The sequence below is a fragment of the Amblyomma americanum genome, chromosome 10 (genome assembly GCF_052857255.1).
Source record: "Amblyomma americanum isolate KBUSLIRL-KWMA chromosome 10, ASM5285725v1, whole genome shotgun sequence".
NCBI classification, from domain to species: Eukaryota; Metazoa; Arthropoda; class Arachnida; order Ixodida; family Ixodidae; genus Amblyomma; species Amblyomma americanum.
Genome location: NC_135506.1, coordinates 134,974,018 through 134,991,353, shown reverse-complemented (window position 1 = coordinate 134,991,353; position 17,336 = coordinate 134,974,018). Strand labels below are relative to the sequence as shown.

The following is a 17,336-nucleotide window of genomic DNA, read 5'->3' as shown; positions in this document are numbered from 1 at the left end:
TCTTCGCTTGTGCAGATGATTGTAGCTCTGGAGAACCTTGCAGTGTTCAACGTGACGAGTGCACTCATATTCAAACCGTTTGTGTCTGACCTTTCTAAGTTAGAGAGATTTTGGAAGCAGCACATACGTGCGAACTTGGGATTGACACGAGTGGAAATGAGCCTTCAGCTGTGATACTTACGGATAAAGAGACGGTTTATTTTCAACCTGTGACGCGCGTGATATTACGCTTTTCTGTGCAGTTTTGCTAGTTATTTCGCCCACCTTCGGCGTGAGATCATCTTGGTTTGTTCCTTTTTTCTTTGTGATGCGCAGATGCTCCTTTTGCTGCCACGAGTGTTTTGCAATAAATCTTAGTTGCAAGTTACCGCTAGCCCTGTGCAGTTCTCGTGTTCGTCCTGTTTGCAGTCACGTTTTTTTTTCGCACAAGATTACAAGCTAAATTCGTGGTGACGGTGTGAGGCAGGATTCGTTTACGGCGAAATCGAACGAGGACGATCTATGCAGAGCGATATGACGCGAGGAAGTGTGGATGAATTGATGGCCCTTGTACGTCTGGAGATGTGGGAATATGGAAGTGCGAAGAAGTGTGCACAGAGATGCTAACTGGCATGGCTGAAGCGCTTTCATCAAATACTTACTTTTGCGGCGAACACAGGCGCGAAGAGGCGGGTTTTCATTTACATTTCTCACTCGCAGAATTGACAGCTGGAAGCTGTTTTTTTTACTTATCCTCGTTTGACGTTAAGGTAGTTCTGATGAGGTGACCGTATTGTCGCACAACTTTGTATTTTGGTCGTTTGCGCTCACAGCCGCTGGGAGGCCGCTCTATCATTTTGTTTGTCACGCGACCAGATTTATCTCGATCAATCGTGGCCACGAACAACTGCTTCCATATTTTCCAGATTATTGTAGTTGCTTTTGGTTCCTTATCTCGAAGGTTCCTTGCCAGTTTAAAATTGAGCACAGCGAATAACTGCAGGCATTCTCTTCGAAGACCGCCGAGCACGTTTCTTGCTTTCGCCGCCGCCGAGTCATTCAGCTCATTGTGGGCGCAGGTCAGCACAATAAACAGTTTTCTTTTCGAACAGATTTTCGTTGTCTTCGTCCCTGCCTGGACTGCCGTCAGCCCTGCGTGATAATATTGAAGACGGGAAGTCTAGTCGAGGCGTTACATAGGTTAAGTTCAGGTTACTTAATTCACGCATTCATTAAGCTCCTTACACAACATGGCAACGCATGTCAGACACGAGAAGGACTGTACAAGCGTTTCCAGGTGACGCTCAATGTTAGAGCGGTTCCCTAACACTCCTCGTCCCGCTCCCCTTCTTTGCGCAGGGGCAAGTACATCGTGTACGCGGACGGCGACATAACGCGACCGTCTGAAGAGAGCCGGGTGTGGGAACAGAACAATTTTCATTTTGACGACGTCCTCAAGGCCATGCTGACCCTCTTCACCGTATCCACCTTCGAAGGATGGCCCGAGTGAGTGTACCGCTAGAAAATTTTCCATCGACTCTTATGAAAGGCGCTTCTGCGCACCTGTACGCAGAAATGTGCATTTGATTACATTGACTAAGAATATATACCTTCACAGTTTCGGTGAAGTTTTAAACGTCTAACTTGCACACGGGTTCGCAGTTTCAGAGAAGCGGGTTTATAGTGAAAACTCAAAGGGGGGAAAAGACAAGGCTCCAGCGCTGAATTTAACCTACCCTTATTTGCGGTCCAAGTTAGCGCGGATCAAACATAATCTGACGAGAAAAGGAACGCACGCGACACGGCGGGCGGTCTGCGTCAACAAATGTAAGGTTAAAACTAGCCACCTAGCATGAATTCCCAGGCTGCCGCGGTGGCTCATTGGTTATGGCACTCGGCTGCGGACCCCAAATACGAAGGTTTGATATCGGCCACGGGGGCCGAATTTCGATGAAGGCGGGATTCTAGAGGCCCCAAGTACTGTGCGATGTCAGTGCACGTTAAAGAACCGCAGGGGTCGAAATTTCCGCAGCCCTTCACTACGGCCTCCCTCATAGCCTGGCTCGCTTTGAGAGGTTAAACGCCTATAAAACCATGAATTCCCGTATAGACGACACGCAATACAGCATACCGTTCAAGCCACTCGTGTATATGGTTTGCTTCCGGAACTTCTCGTGCAATCGTGTCACGGCTTCTGCCCGCGACCTTATCTCGTGAATCCGGGGCTCTCACCTTTTGCAGTGGGCGCGTTGTGGTCATATAAATGTGTCCTTCCTTCGTGACCGCAAATGGCCTAGGGCACGGTCACTAATGAAAAGCCCCGATTGGCCTTTGTAGGCCTTTTCGAATGCGAACGCTATTTCATACACGACCCCCTTGTTTGCATGACACGAGATGCGCGAGCTTTGAGGAGCAGAAAACAGGCCAGGTGCACCACGGCTCTTCGCCGTGCCGTTTACCTCGTGCAGCCGGCGTTCAGCTACAACGCGCACTCTCCATCGCCGCAGCGCTGGCCGAGGCAGCTGAAGACTCGACGTCGCTGGCCGGTCGATTTGGCTAGTGAACTTCGCAGCTGATGGTCTGTTTTAATACAGCATATTGGATGACTCCAAATTCATCGCAGTTCCCGAGAAAAACCTGTCCAAGATGCGAGCGCGTCATGACCGCGCAGTGCGAGGCACACTCGGGCTGAAGGACACAGCGCGAGCGCTTTGCAAACTTTCTGTTCGGATCACTGCGCTTCCAGCACTATTTTCCGAGCCGCTCCAACCACCAATAGCACAGCAAGAGCGGTGTCTCGGCGCGGGCCACGGCACAGAAACTTGCTATCTGCCACATAAACCACCACCGCAGAAACGGACTGAAAAATTCGCTGAGATTTGACACTTCTAAACCTAGTTATCCTGAGCGTGAGCTCTGTTTCTCTTGGTTCTACAAAGACTATGCACAGTGTTTCATTAAAGTTTGCCTTTATTTTTCAAACACGTTACACACGCTGCCGATCAGGTTGTCTGCGCTGAAATTGCGCTGAAACCTGGCCCTCGCAGTCGAGCTTGCCGCCAGCTGAAGGGTCTGGTTCGTCAAGCGCTCGTTGTTGGGGCCGTTGCTTTTATCCACCGCTTGGTTTCATTCTCCTTGTTGCTTGTGTTGCTGAACGAGGGCGGCGGTTGCAGCAGCTTTGTAAGCTTCTCTCTAACATGGCAATCTGGCCTCGCTTTGCTCCGGTATTTCAGCAGCCAACTTTGCCTTAGCTTGAGATTTCGCACCCTGCTCTCTAGCTATATCTACTGGATGATTGGATGCAGCCTGTCGCTTGCGCTGAAGCGCATGTACAGACGGCCCACCAGACGCGCCATCCGTGGCGAGACTGAGCGACCTAACGCCGGCAAAGGAGCTGTTAAACACTCGAATAGTCACGTGGCGCCGCAGCGACGAGTAGAAAACCTTTATTGACGAGGAAAATGAAAGGGTTCGAGGCGAGCGCAGCTGCGGCGCCTCTCCGCAGCGGATCATGTGGCGTGACGACGCGCATGCCACACTTGCGCTCCGGCGGCTCAAACTCATTGCGACACGACCTTGCTAGAGATGGCATAGGAGAGCTTCCGCTCTAAATGTGCGCCAAGCCTTTCAGGCTGTAGCTGATCGCTCATGTGCACATAACGCTGACCGTGAAAAGGCGTGCCCCGTCGAATGACTCGGATCGTAATGACTGGAGCGTTCTTCTTGACGTCACCTCGATGCGCCGTGGACACAGTCCGTCGGAAGGTGCGCTGTGCTTACCGTTAACATAGAACTTGCGCCAACAAATTGCGACCGCCGCAGTGTCAAAGCAAGGCGCACGATGACTGGCCCCTGTTGCAAATGGGTTGCAAGCCCTAAGGGTAGCGTTGGCCTGGCGGCCTGGGGCACAGCTGGAAACATCCGAAGGTCCCGGCAAAGGATGAGTCGACTGCCAACAGAACAACTAGTTTATTCTGGCATCGCAAAAGAGCAGCCGGTCAGGGCGACCACGTTACTCGAAGGAAGAAATCGAAGTCTCTCTTTGGCGTCCGGGGCAGCTGCTTTTATACCCTCGGAGTCGAGGGCAAGAAGGAACGGCTCGGGATGAGTCGCACGAGACGGCGACGCACGGACATGTTGAGACGTGAAGTGACGCGTCCGCCGGGCCGGCGCCGGTCAGAACTCCTCGCCTCCCAGTTGGGGAGCTCCTCTCCCCGGCTGCCGCGCTTTGACAAGCGTGGGCACCAACATGCACACACACACACGCACACACGACGACACGTGGCATTGAAACCTGCCTGGACGCGCTTGGCAGGAGGCGTTGCGGCAGCGATGAACGGGTCAAAATGACCGCCACTTTGAACGAAGCCCCGGCGTCCGTTGCATCCGCGCCGGCTATACCGCGCGTCGTAGGCGAAACGTAACAGACCGCCCCGCCGGGAGAAGGAGATCCCGATGGTCAGGGGACTGCATCCGCTGTCCGGAGGGATGTCGCTCGATGATGCTCGTAATCGAAACCGGTCGTCCCTCGGCGTTGCTTGAGCGCAGCGCACAGAGAAGGCTTCGTTCTCAGGTTCAGGTTCACACAGTACATTGCAAAGTGACTTCGGGAGAGTTTCCACTTTTGTTCTCGTTCCCAGCAAGCGTTAGAACTGCGCCGAAACGCAACCGCTCAGTCAGCAAGCACGAGACAACCCTCACTAAGCTCTGCCAGGCTCTTTCCCCTTTTATACTACTGCCTAGTTCCTTACAGTAGTCAAGCAGCACTCAGAACGCGTCCACAAATGGGAAAATTGCACTAGAAAGCACGTCATCACTTTGAAACACTAAACAAAAGCAATTTGTTAAAAATCCTGCCTCAGGAAGAAAACATCAGTAACAAACAACTTTGAGGCGGATTCTTACGTTAGGGGCCTCGACTTAAGCCATCGGCGTTACCGTTGAGACTCCCCTTTTTGTAACGCACCTCAAAGGAATATTGTTGCAAAGCGAGGCTCCGGCGCAGGAGGCGGCCATTTTTGGGAGAGATGGTCTGAGCCATTGGAGTGGGCAGTGATCCGTCTCAATGATAAACCTCGAGCCGGCTAGGTAGCATGACAATTTCTGAACGGCCCACACGAGACACGCACACTCTCGGTGGCGCTGTACGCCTGCTCACGACAGGTCAGCTTACGACTAGCATACAGGACGGGGTGTTCCACTTCTCCATTTTCCCGTTGGCACAGTACAACGCCCATGCCTCGCTCACTAGCATCGCACTGAACAACGAACCCTTTTGTGTAGTCTGGCGATCGTAGCACAGGCTGGCTTGTTAGGGCGCTCTTTAGGGCGCTAGAAGCTCTTTCCTTTGTCTCGCCCCAGACGACTGTTTGGGGCTCTGTTTCTCTTAGAGCATCCGTCAGGGGAGCCGCGATATCGGAGTACCTGGGGATGTACCTCTGATAGTAGCCGGCGACACCTAAGAACGACCGAATATCGGTCTTCGTGCGCGGTTGCGGGAAGTCTCGCACAGCGGCCACCTTTATTTCAGAGGGGCGGCGACGACCCTGCCCAATCACGTGACCGAGGTAGACAACCTCGGCCTGTGCTAATTGGCACTTGGGAGCCTTGACTGTCAAGCCCGCTTCGCGCAGGCGGGTTAGCACTGCCCGCAAGTGTGCCATATGCTCAGACCAGGATGCGGAGAATATCGCTACGTCGTCTAAATACGGTAAAGCGAATTCTTCCTGTCCCCGCAACACTTTGTCCATGATGCTTGAAAAGCAGTATGGCGCGTTGTTCAAACCAAAACTCAAAACTTTAGGACGGAATGTTCCCATTGGTGAAATGAACGGCGCATACCTACTAGCCTCTTCTGTAAGTGGAACCTGCCAATAACTCCTGACAAGATCTAGGGTGGAAATAAACTGAGCGCTACTAACTTTCTCAAGGCGCTCCTCGATGTTAGGGATCGGATAAATTTGATCCTTAGTGATGGAATTAAGCCTGCGGTAGTCGACGCAAGGACGAGGTTCCTTGCCCGGTACCTCAACTAAAATCAAAGGGGAGGTATAATCACTCTCACCCGCCTCAATAACACCGAGCTGTAGCATTTTCTTTACTTCAGCCTCCATAATATCGCGCTGGCGGGGTGACACCCGGTACGCCTTGGATCGTACTGGCTCTGGGGAGGTAAGTTCTATATCATGAGTAAGGACAGAAGTCCTACCAGGCCTCTCAGAGAACTGACCTTGAAACTCTTGTAAGAGTTGGTGTAATTCAGTTTTCTGCTCAGCCGACAGCGGTGCTTTAATGATTAAGTCACTAATGACCTGATCAGTGTCTTCCCTGTTCGTCACTGAGCCTAGTCCCGGAAGCTCGACCGGAAGCTCTTCTAACTTTCCCGTGTCGGGCATTTCCTCTCCAGTACCTGGTGCCTTCAACGCTACAGGCTCAATTTTATTCAGTTCGGACGTGCTCTGAATACCAGCTTGCTGCGCCTCCGACCCTTTCTCATTGTTCGACAACGTCGGCCCCGCAACTACCGCCTTTGCAGCGAGCTCCCGAACTCTCGATCTGGTTAAGGCCTGAACGCTAGCCTCACCAAACAAAAGCCCCTTCTCGCGCAGGAGGTGATCGGACATGTTCGAAAATAGGTACGGGTACTGGGGGGGGGGGGCGGGGGGGAGGGGGCAGCATAGATGACACCGCGGCCTCCGTCTCAAGTGCTCCGAAAGGTCCTTCAATAAGCACTTTTGCTACGGGCAGACGCACGCTATGAGCTTCCACGGCTTGCTTGATCCATGCGCACTCGTCCGTGAACATATCGGGTTCTACGTGAAAGGGGTGAACTACATCCATTGTAGCTGCGGAATCACGAAGCACTCGGCACTCTTTCCCGTTCACGAGGAAGTCTCGCATGTAAGGTTCGAGAAGCTTCATGTTCTCGTCAGTGCTACATAATGACAAACACACTTCTCTTTTTGTTTCTGGACACTGCGCCGAAAAGTGACCCGTCTTCTGGCACGTATAACACACGCGCGCTTGCCTCCTCTCGAACCGCTTTCTGCGTTCGGCTTCGGCTGCCGCCGTCTCCTTACGTTCGGTCGGACTGCTTTCACTCGCATCCGCACTACGTGTGTCCCCCCTTGCTCTCATGGGTGTGAACTTCGGCCTCTCAGACTTGGAGCCAAATTCACCCTTTTGACCGTCCTTAGCTCCGCGAGCCCGACGCGTCACAAACTCCTCGGCTAGCTCGGCGGCTTTAGCCACTGTACTAACGTCTGGCCTATCCAAGACCCAGTACCGCACGTTCTCAGGTAACCGACTATAAAACTGTTCTAGCCCGAAACACTGCAGAATTTTCTCGTGGTCACCAAACGCTTTCTCTTCTTTGAGCCACTCCTGCATGTTTGACATAAGCCTGTAGGCAAACTCTGTATATGACTCACTTCGGCCTTTTTCATTTTCCCGAAACTTCCGACGGAACGCCTCCGCTGACAGCCTGTACTTTTTTAGCAGACTCGATTTCACTTGGTCGAAATCCTCTGCCTCCTCTCTCTTCAAGCGAGCGACTACGTCGGCCGCCTCGCCGGGTAACAAAGTGAGCAAGCGCTGTGGCCACGTTTCCCGAGAGAACCCCTGCTTCTCGCACGTTCGCTCAAAGTTAACCAGGAACAAACCAATGTCCTCTCCAAGCTTAAACGGCCGCATCAGGTCAGTCATTTTGAACGATACCCGTTCTCCTGCACCGTGTGCCTGACTTCCACTACGAGCGCGTTCCATCTCTACCTCGAGACGCTTCATTTCCAAAGCGTGTTGACGGTCGCGCTCTTCTTTCTCTTTTTGCTCTTTACGTTCGCGCTCCTCTTTCTCTTTTTGTTCTTTACGTTCGCGCTCGCCTTTCTCTTTTTCTTTTTGTTCTTTACGTTCGCGCTCGTCTTTCTCTTTTTGTTCTTTACGTTCGCGCTCCTCTTTTTGCTTCCTCTCCTCAATTGTCTCAAGGCATTCCGACAGCTCATCATCCTCAGCCTCCAACTCAAGAATAGCCCTTAGCAGTTCTGGTTTTCTGAGTTTGTCTGAGACATCCAGACCCAACTCTCTTGCAAGCTCCAGCAATTTCGGTTTGCGCAACGACTTCAAATCCATGGCTGCTCCGAATGCTGCTTTCTATACTGCCTACTATTGTCTTGCCGCAAACTAACCCGGCAGCAACGACAACACAATTACCAGCTCTGTTTCTGACACTAACCAAAGCCTGGCAAAACTCAGAAGAAGAAAGTCCCGCACTCACCAAACCTCGCAGCCAAGAATTCAACGCAGTCGTTCCGCTGCAGGCAACCAGTCATCACACAGGGCTCGTTGCACTGCTCCCGGATGGTCGTTGTGCTGCTCAGCATACAGTTGACCGCATATCTTCGCTACTGGCCTTCGTTGTCGGGATCTCACCGCTGGCAACCAGTTGTTGCAAATGGGTTGCAAGCCCCAAGGGTAGCGTTGGCCTGGCGGCCTGGGGCACAGCTGGAAACATCCGAAGGTCCCGGCAAAGGATGAGTCGACTGCCAACAGAACAACTTGTTTATTCTGGCATCGCAAAAGAGCAGCCGGTCAGGGCGACTCGAAGGAAGAAATCGAAGTCTCTCTTTGGCGTCCGGGGCAGCTGCTTTTATACCCTCGGAGTCGAGGGCAAGAAGGAACGGCTCGGGATGAGTCGCACGAGACGGCGACGCACGGACATGTTGAGACGTGAAGTGACGCGTCCGCCGGGCCGGCGCCGGTCAGAACTCCTCGCCTCCCAGTTGGGGAGCTCCTCTCCCCGGCTGCCGCGCTTTGACAAGTGTGGGCACCAACATGCACACACACACACGCACACACGAAGACACGTGGCATTGAAACCTGCCTGGACGCGCTTGGCGGGAGGCGTTGCGGCAGCGATGAACGGGTCAAAATGACCGCCACTTTGAACGAAGCCCCGGCGTCCGTTGCATCCGCGCCGGCTATACCGCGCGTCGTAGGCGAAACGTAACACCCCCTTAGTCGCTAATTGTAGAACGAGAGCGTACATGTAGCGCATTTATTTAGTTTACCTGCTGTCATAATAATATTAATAATTGTTTTTTGGGGAAAGGAAATGACGCACTATCTGTCTCATATATCGTTGGACACCTGAACCACGCAGTAAGGGAAGGGATAAAGGAGGGAGTGAAAGAAGAAAGGAAGAAAGAGGTGCCGTAATGGAGGGCTCCGGATTAATTTCGTCTACCTGAGGATCTTTATCGTGCATTGACGTCGCCAGCACACGGGCGCCTTAGCGTTTTGCCTCCATAAAAACGCAGTCGCCACGGTAGGGTTCGAACCCGGGTACTCCGGATCAGTAACCGAGCGCTCTAACCACTGAGCCACCGCAGCGGGTTGCAAGCTGTGATGCAATCGCATTTGCGGACATATTTGAACTGCAGGCTGAGAAAGAGCCTTTCGGTTCCATGGCCTAAAATTTGCGGCGGCAGGATGTTGTTGCCAGATGTTATGTGTGTCTAAGTAGAACGTTCATTTGGGCGAGTTGGTATAGATGCATCTTTAGTAAAACAGCGCGAACAACGTAGGACAAGATAAAGGAGGACACAGGACAGGCGCTGACTCTCAACTAAAGTTTATTATTCAACACCTGGTGTTTATAAAGAAAAAACCACATAGACGAAGTACATGACATGTCACACTAAAAGCGATAAAACAAGAGGCAGAGATGCATACGACGCTCAAATGCCACCAAGAAAGGCTATCTCTTTGTCACAAAGAATGACTGACTGTGTGCTGACACAACTGGCCTCTTGACTGATATAAAAGGCTTCCATTAATTCCCGCGTGGTCTGTTCACTGTGCGTATAAAGCACCTTCGTGCTACGCGAGACGGCCGTGCATTTTTTCTTTTTCTTTTTCATTACCTCACACTTTTCGCAGTGGCTGACCAAGTAAGAAAGTTTCTTGTCATTTTCCAGATTATTTTTGTGCTCCTGTAACCTTTTATTTAGGCATCGTCCTGTCTGCCCAATGTACTGGGCTCCGCAGGATAGTGGAATTTTGTACACAACTCCTTTGCGGCAAGCGACGAGCTTGTTCCTGTGCTCGGTGCCACAACCTTTCCTTTTTCTCGACCGTTCCTTCTCCCTTTGGATCGCCAGACACAACTGTTTTAGTTTGTTGGGAGCTGATATTGCTACATTAACCTTATATCTATTTGCCGCATTTTTTAGCCCATGGGTGATACGATGTAGATAAGAAAGAATAGCAACTTTTTTCTTTTTTTCTTGTTGGTTGTTACGTGTATGCCGCGTGTCCTGCTGTTTCACCCACTTGAACAAACGAGAGCAGGCGTCGCTTACCGTAAAACTTGGGTACCCGGCAAGCCTAATTCTGGATAGCTGAGATTGGAAACTGTCGCTGAGAGAATGGTGACAGGATTTTGTCAAGGATTTGCGGAGGCAGGAACTAATAATACCATTTTTTACAATTTTGGAATGACCTGAGTGGGAACTAAGGAGCAGTTTAGTAGATCTGGGGTTATACTTCCAGCAGACATGATCGGGACTGAATCGCAGGCGCAAATCTAAGAACTGCAACTCTTCCTCGGAAGGTGTCTCGAAGGTGAATTCCAGCCCTGCTCGCCATTTTCTGAAAACCTTCAAAATGTTAGCCATGCGCGTTTTTAAGCGATCGCGTTCAGTAAACACCAGGTAGTCGTCCACATACCTAACGGTCTTTAGGTGCATTCCCGATAGTTCCCTCTCGAGGTCCCTATCCACGTACATCAAAAATATTTCGCTAAGGACCGGGGCGACGCTTGACCCGATACATACTCCTGCCTTCTGTGAATACAGTTTGCCCTGCCAACCTACGACGGTCGAACACAGGTAAAAACGGAGTAGCTCTAGGAAGCTTTCAACTGTCAGACCACACTTCATGACGAAGGCTAGCTCATCATTATCTTCTGTAATGCACATTTTTACACGTTTCAACAGTTTGTCATGCGGGAGGCTGTAATATAAGTCTATGACATCAATACTGAAGGCGACACGGCTTCCTGGGTTGTGATCCTTCAGGAAAGAAACAAGCGTAGCGGAGTTTGGAATCCTTAATGGATCATTCAAGCACAGGGACGAAAGGTGTCGTTGCAGAAAAAGTGACACATGTTGTTGCCACGTGTTCTTCTCCGAGACGATTGCCCGAAACGGAACGTCGACCTTATGCGTTTTCGCATTGAAAAATAACTCGAGGTGAAGTTTTTTGCACTTGCCAACCTGTGTGCACAGCCGTTCAAGGCCAAGGTTGTTGAGAAGCGTCACGGCTTGCTTCTTGGTCTCCGCTTCCTTCAATGGTGATACTTCGAAGTTCTTGACCACTGCGGCTTTGCTGTTTTTTCTGAACAGCAATTCCAAGAAAAAGCGTTAGCAGCAGTGGTCAAGAACTTCGAGGTATCACCATTGAAGGAAGCGGAGACCAAGAAGCAAGCCGTGACGCTTCTCAACAACCTTGGCCTTGAACGGCTGTGCACACGGCTGTGTCTGCTGGAAGTATAACCCCAGATTTACTAAACCGCTCCTTAGTTCCCACTCAGGTCATTCCAAAATTGTAAAAAATGGTATTAGTTCCTGCCTCCGTTATTCCTTGACGAAATCCTGTCACCATTCTCTCAGCGACAGTTTCCAATCTCAGCTATCCAGAATTAGGCTTGCGGGTACCCAAGTTTTACGGTAAGCGACGCCTGCTCTCGTTTGCTCAAGTGGGTGAAACAGCAGGACACTCGGCATACACGTAACAACCAACAAGAAAAAAAGAACAAAGTTGCTATTCTTCCTTATCTACATCGTATCACCCATGGGCTAAAAAATGTGGCAAATAGATATAAGGTTAATGTAGCAATATCAGCTCCCAACAAACTAAAACAGTTGTGTCTGGCGATCCAAAGGGAGAAGGAACGGTCGAGAAAAAGGAAAGGTTGTGGCACCGAGCACAGGAACAAGCTCGTCGCTTGTCGCAAAGGAGTTGTGTACAAAATTCCACTATCCTGCGGAGCCCAGTACATTGGGCAGACAGGACGATGCCTAAATAAAAGGTTACAGGAGCACAAAAATAATCTGGAAAATGACAAAAAACTTTCTTACTTGGTCAGCCACTGCGAAAAGTGTGAGGTAATGAAAAAGAAAAAGAAAAAATGCACGGCCATCTCGCGTAGCACGAAGGTGCTTTATACGCACAGTGAACAGACCATGCGGGAATTAATGGAAGCCTTTTATATCAGTCAAGAGGCCAGTTGTGTCAGCACACCGTCAGTCATTCTTTGTGACAAAGAGATAGCCTTTCTTGGTGGCATTTGAGCGTCGTATGCATCTCTGCCTCTTGTTTTATCGCTTTTAGTGTGACATGTCATGTACTTCGTCTATGTGGTTTTTTCTTTATAAACACCAGGTGTTGCCTAATAAACTTTAGTTGAGAGTCAGCGCCCGTCCTGTGTCCTCCTTCATCTTGTCCTACGTTGTTCGCGCTGTTTTACTAAAGATTATGTGTGTCTGTTTATGAAATGCAAAGTGACCCGCTCTTGTGGCGTCTGTTGCAGCCTTCTGTACGTGGCCATCGATTCGAACCAGGAGGATCATGGCCCGCTGTATAACTACCGGCCCTTGGTGGCAGTGTTCTTCATCGTATACATCATCATCATCGCATTCTTTATGGTCAACATCTTCGTCGGCTTCGTGATTGTCACGTTTCAGAACGAGGGAGAGCAGGAGTACAAGAACTGTGAGCTCGACAAGAACCAGGTGACTGAGGCGCATCGGCCTCGTTAGGTTTTTCCTCGTGCAACGTACCGCAATTTTCCCACTCTACTTCACATGTCTCAGTTTTCGCCGAAACGAGCAGTTACTTGGATGTCCGCAACCGACGCACACTCTGCACAAGCAATGAGTACAACTCGTGCATAATAATTTGTGTACGCACGTGTATTGGTGGACGTGTTTCAGTAACAAAACTTGGGTCAAAACGTGTGTCCCAGAAACGTGTGTCATTGCAGCTCATTGTATTTGCAATCCGCTGAAATCGTTGTTGCAACCATCGTGTTTTAGTCTCAGAACATCATGATCAGCATCGTTTGAGTTTGCAGGACAAAAGATGTATATCGTAAGGTGTAAATTGGCAGGATGATCGTTTTCGCTGCCTTCTTCATGACATTTCCTTCCTCTGCAGTGGAAGCGAGTGCCTATCTTTATCGAAACCATTGCGTTTAGAGGATCGCCACCAGTAATTCGCTGCTTGCTATTAAGGCTGCGCGCATGTACTATGGAGACCAGGCGCCCACGTTGATTCAGTGTTTAATTTTTTTATGTGTCCGAGAAGCGAACGAGGCACTGTGAAATCGACTTAGCAGCTGCCGGTTAGCAAGCGCGCGTGTGGCCAGTGTGATGGCAGAGGAATCAGAGCGGAAGTAAAATCACGCAAAACTTATTGTGAATCACGCATGGCGGGGATAATTTATCGAAAGATTTATTTTTTAAATATGGTTTAGAGCGCGCCTGGACAACTTGAAATCTGATAATTAAACCTCTATATTCCTTGGTCTGTACTCAGGAAGACGTGCTAATGTCAGCAGGAGCCAGGCTTGGACTCGAAGGTGGGAAAAAAAAAAGCTGCATATATACCCTTTCTCATGTGTAGCCCATATGCGCGAATAAACCATACAATAATAGCTGCCACCGCGCCTAATTAACGAAGGCCACGCGTTGCGAAAGAACGGTGAAGTGGACAGAAACTGGCGGCTAAACGCATAAACAATTCCCGACGATGAAGGCTTGGTCATCGCTTTCAGCCGCTAGATTTTGGTTGCAAACATGTTACGAACAGCGCCGACTCAATTGCCACAAGAGAGCAAAAAATGAGTAGCTTTTGGTGCCACCTCTATAAGTGTTGTGTGAAATGCTTCGGAATGCCTCACTGCATTCGTGTGCAGAGCGGTACCAACGAGCTTGCGTGAGATGTTCTAAAATAAGCACGCCTGAAGCCGAAATTCTTAACCGCCGTTATCCCGTGTCTTCTCTTATTTATTTGTTTTTATAATAAATCACGCGCCCTTTTTTATGCGCTGGTATGAAAGTGCTAGTAAAAGTCCGACGGCTTTCTTGATATGAACCCGGCTTATATGGGGGATGACGCATGTGAGAAGATTGTGGCTTTCAGTCACACTCCGTTGGTCACAAAGTGGCGACAAAGTCTTGTGTGCCCGTCACGTAAAACTGCCGCAACAAACTCAGCTCCATCTTCCGTGCAATTCCAAACAGTGTCCTTTAGTTTAACCTTACCTCATGCAGCGGTAATCTTGGCGCAATCTCCATATGTGGCACTGCGGTAATTCTGCTATTTGCTTCGGTTCTCGTTGCCTCATTCTGTTTCGGACATTAAGGCGATATTTAGAGATTTGTTTTTGTAGTGGGCTATCAGCTTTCTTTTAAAGTGTGCTTCACCAAGTAGCGAGTTCCTGTTAGGCCAATTTTTGCGTCTCTTATGATGCGCTCACAGCGCTTTTTCATGACAGCTAGTAAACGCAGTAAACACTCTTTCTGAAAGCAGTGAGCTCCGAACCAAAATAACGAGCGCTCCTGCAGAAAGAGCTAACACGCCTGGGATGTCTAATGTGGATGCGCTCTTGCTGCAGAGGAACTGCATCGAGTTCGCATTGAAGGCGAAGCCCGTGCGGCGCTACATCCCCAAGGCGCGTTTCCAGTACAAGATGTGGTGGTTCGTCACGTCTCAGTATTTCGAGTACGCCCTCTTTGTGCTCATCATGACCAACACCCTCACCCTTGCCATGAAGGTGAGCCTTCGATGCTGTTTTGTTTAGAGAGCTTTGCGCGTATCAGCGTGCGTAATTATTAATGTAATCATATTTCTGGAGGAAACGAGTAGTATACCAGGTGTCTCGCGGAAGAGCGCTGCTTATTTTTTAAAGCAGACCACTTTAGGTATGAAGACGGCTTTTGCGGCAATGTAATACTTGCGTTGGCTACATCAGAAAACAGGTGAGTAGTACTAAATGTTAATCGCTTAACTGATTTCTGATAATTAACTTCTTAACTAAACAGTTAAACAAGTGGTTGCAGTTACAGATTTTTAAAAGAACGACGGTTGAATTGGGGAAAACATAGTGCCAAACCATGCACACCACAAGACAAGAACGAGGACGAGGCACAAGCGCTACTTGTGTAGCGCTTGTGTTTCGTTTCCGTTCTTGTCTTGTGGTGTGCATAGTTTGGGGCTAGGTTTTCTCCAATTCAAGTATGCACCAACTAGCCCAAAAAGAGGTGTTAATGCTAGGAACGACAGAGAAGCTCTTTAATCGAAAAATAGAGATTTAGCCGGCGTTGAAATGCACTGACTGCGCGTGACCACAGGATTCCGGGAGAGAAAGATGAAATGGGAGGAAATGGGATGACAAAGTTCAGTGCCCAGTGAGGCGCTTGAATGATTCCATAAGACGTTGTTGATAATGTGCACGCTCCTCAGCATACGCTGGGGATGCTGCACTGTTTCTGCTAAGCCACAGTCGTCGCAACACGGACTGTTCGCTTGACCTAAACAGAACTGTAAGGCGGCCGTCTGTAGTTAATAATAGGCATATCAGTTTTAGAACTTCTAAAATGCGATTACCCTCAGCGCTGTGGCTCGACTATTTACGTGCACTGGTCTTTGCCTGCATGCTTTTCTTGCGTGCATGTATTTTGGCACGCTGTCAGAAATTTTTGTTTGGGGCCCCAGTGCCGAAAGAAATCGCGTTTTGAAAATTGCAAACACGGATATTGCTATTAGTCACAACCAACCGGCTACAAGTCTCCAATTGGAACAGTTGCCTACCTGAGATAGTTAAAAATAAATTATCAGAAATTAGTTGACCAGCTAAATAGTTACCTTTATTGACCTGTTTACACATATCCGCCTACGCTGGTATCATTCTGCCGCGGAAGCTATCTTCATAACTCAAAAACGCTATTTTTAAAATTTAGTGGCAGGCTTTCCTGAAACACCTGCTATAATTTTATCTCAAATGAGCCCAGGTGTCCATGAAATCTTTTTTTTTAAAGTCTGTAGGCTAGTTTAGGTTCGTGAGGGTGCTCCTGAGGGCTAGTTGGTGTAACATTACTAAAACGGAGAACAGCGCAAACGCAGCACGAGGTAGAGATGAGCGACACAGGCGCTGACTAACAACTGAAGTTTATTCGAAGATTGTCCAATGTAAGAAGCGCCACATGATAGCGGTATGTCATAGACGACCAAGGTCACGCATGGCTTCAAAAATGGAAGTCAATGCTTTATTGTGCATTTGCTTTTGGGCTAATCGTCTGAGCCTTATAGGGCTGAGCCTTTTTGGCTTGTGCTTTCATGGGTCAAAGATTTTGAGGTGGTATCCCGATAAACGCACACGAAAAATTCATGAAGCATCTGATTTGGAACCGCGGCACCCCGTGTGTAAGAAGTCCGTCTATAGACCTATTTACCGAGGGGACGGCATAGCTGGAAAAGAAGTATTCTTTCCTTCCTTAGAATATTTTTTAGGCTGTAACCTAATCTTTTAACCACTTATCTCTTATACCGAACTTCCAAACGAGAAGATTCATGGTCCATCTTTCGCCTCATGTACTGCTATTTTCAGTTTTCATCGTCACTCCACCCGCAGTCTCGTACCACCGTCCCTTGCTGAAATTTTGTGTCTTTTCTTAATTGCGGAATTTTATCGCTGTTATGACTTTTGTAGTTTCTTCGCTTTTATTTGGCGCTTTACACCATCCCTGACGTTGAGTGAGCAGTCGGTATCTCGGCTGAAGAGTACTAATTTTGCGCGCATCTCCGAAGAAACTTTAGTTGTTACTACGAGCCTGTGTCGATCATCTCTACCTCGTTCTGCGTTGCGCTGTTCGCCGTTTTAGTAGTTTAGGTGCTGCTAGAAAACTACTCCAAGCGACGAAGTAATGTAAAGCGTTGTATTTTATTTCGCCAACGAAGTGAAATAAACGTTTACATTCCATTTTTTTTTTGTGGAAATGCAACATAGTTTGCCTTTTTTCTGTTCAGTCCTGTTGTATTTCTGATAAGTCGTGAGTAGGCTTCCACTTATTGGTTTGTCACTAAATATTTGAATTGGCTGCCTGAGAAAAACATGTATGCCTCAGCACCATGTATGGTCGTTGCTGCGGTTACCGGTACGCTTAAAGTAGCACTAATGTAAAGCATAAACAACATAGTAGCAAGAATAGCCCCCGTGGGCTTAATAATGATGAGTATCAGATCGCGCGTATATTAGCATTGTATACTGAAACTTTTTGCTGGGTAGCGCCTAAATC

General features: G+C 49.1%; 1 protein-coding gene across 1 annotated transcript in view; it reads left to right on the top strand.

Moving 5' to 3' along the window:
• LOC144106446 (muscle calcium channel subunit alpha-1-like) overlaps window positions 1–17,336 on the top strand; it is a 605,267-nt gene that overhangs the window by 486,267 nt on the left and 101,664 nt on the right. The window contains exons 28-30 of the mRNA XM_077639259.1: window positions 1,339–1,485; window positions 12,569–12,770; window positions 14,657–14,815. Of these exons, the coding sequence (XP_077495385.1) occupies window positions 1,339–1,485; window positions 12,569–12,770; window positions 14,657–14,815 (508 nt within the window). The remainder of the gene's footprint in view (window positions 1–1,338; window positions 1,486–12,568; window positions 12,771–14,656; window positions 14,816–17,336) is intronic.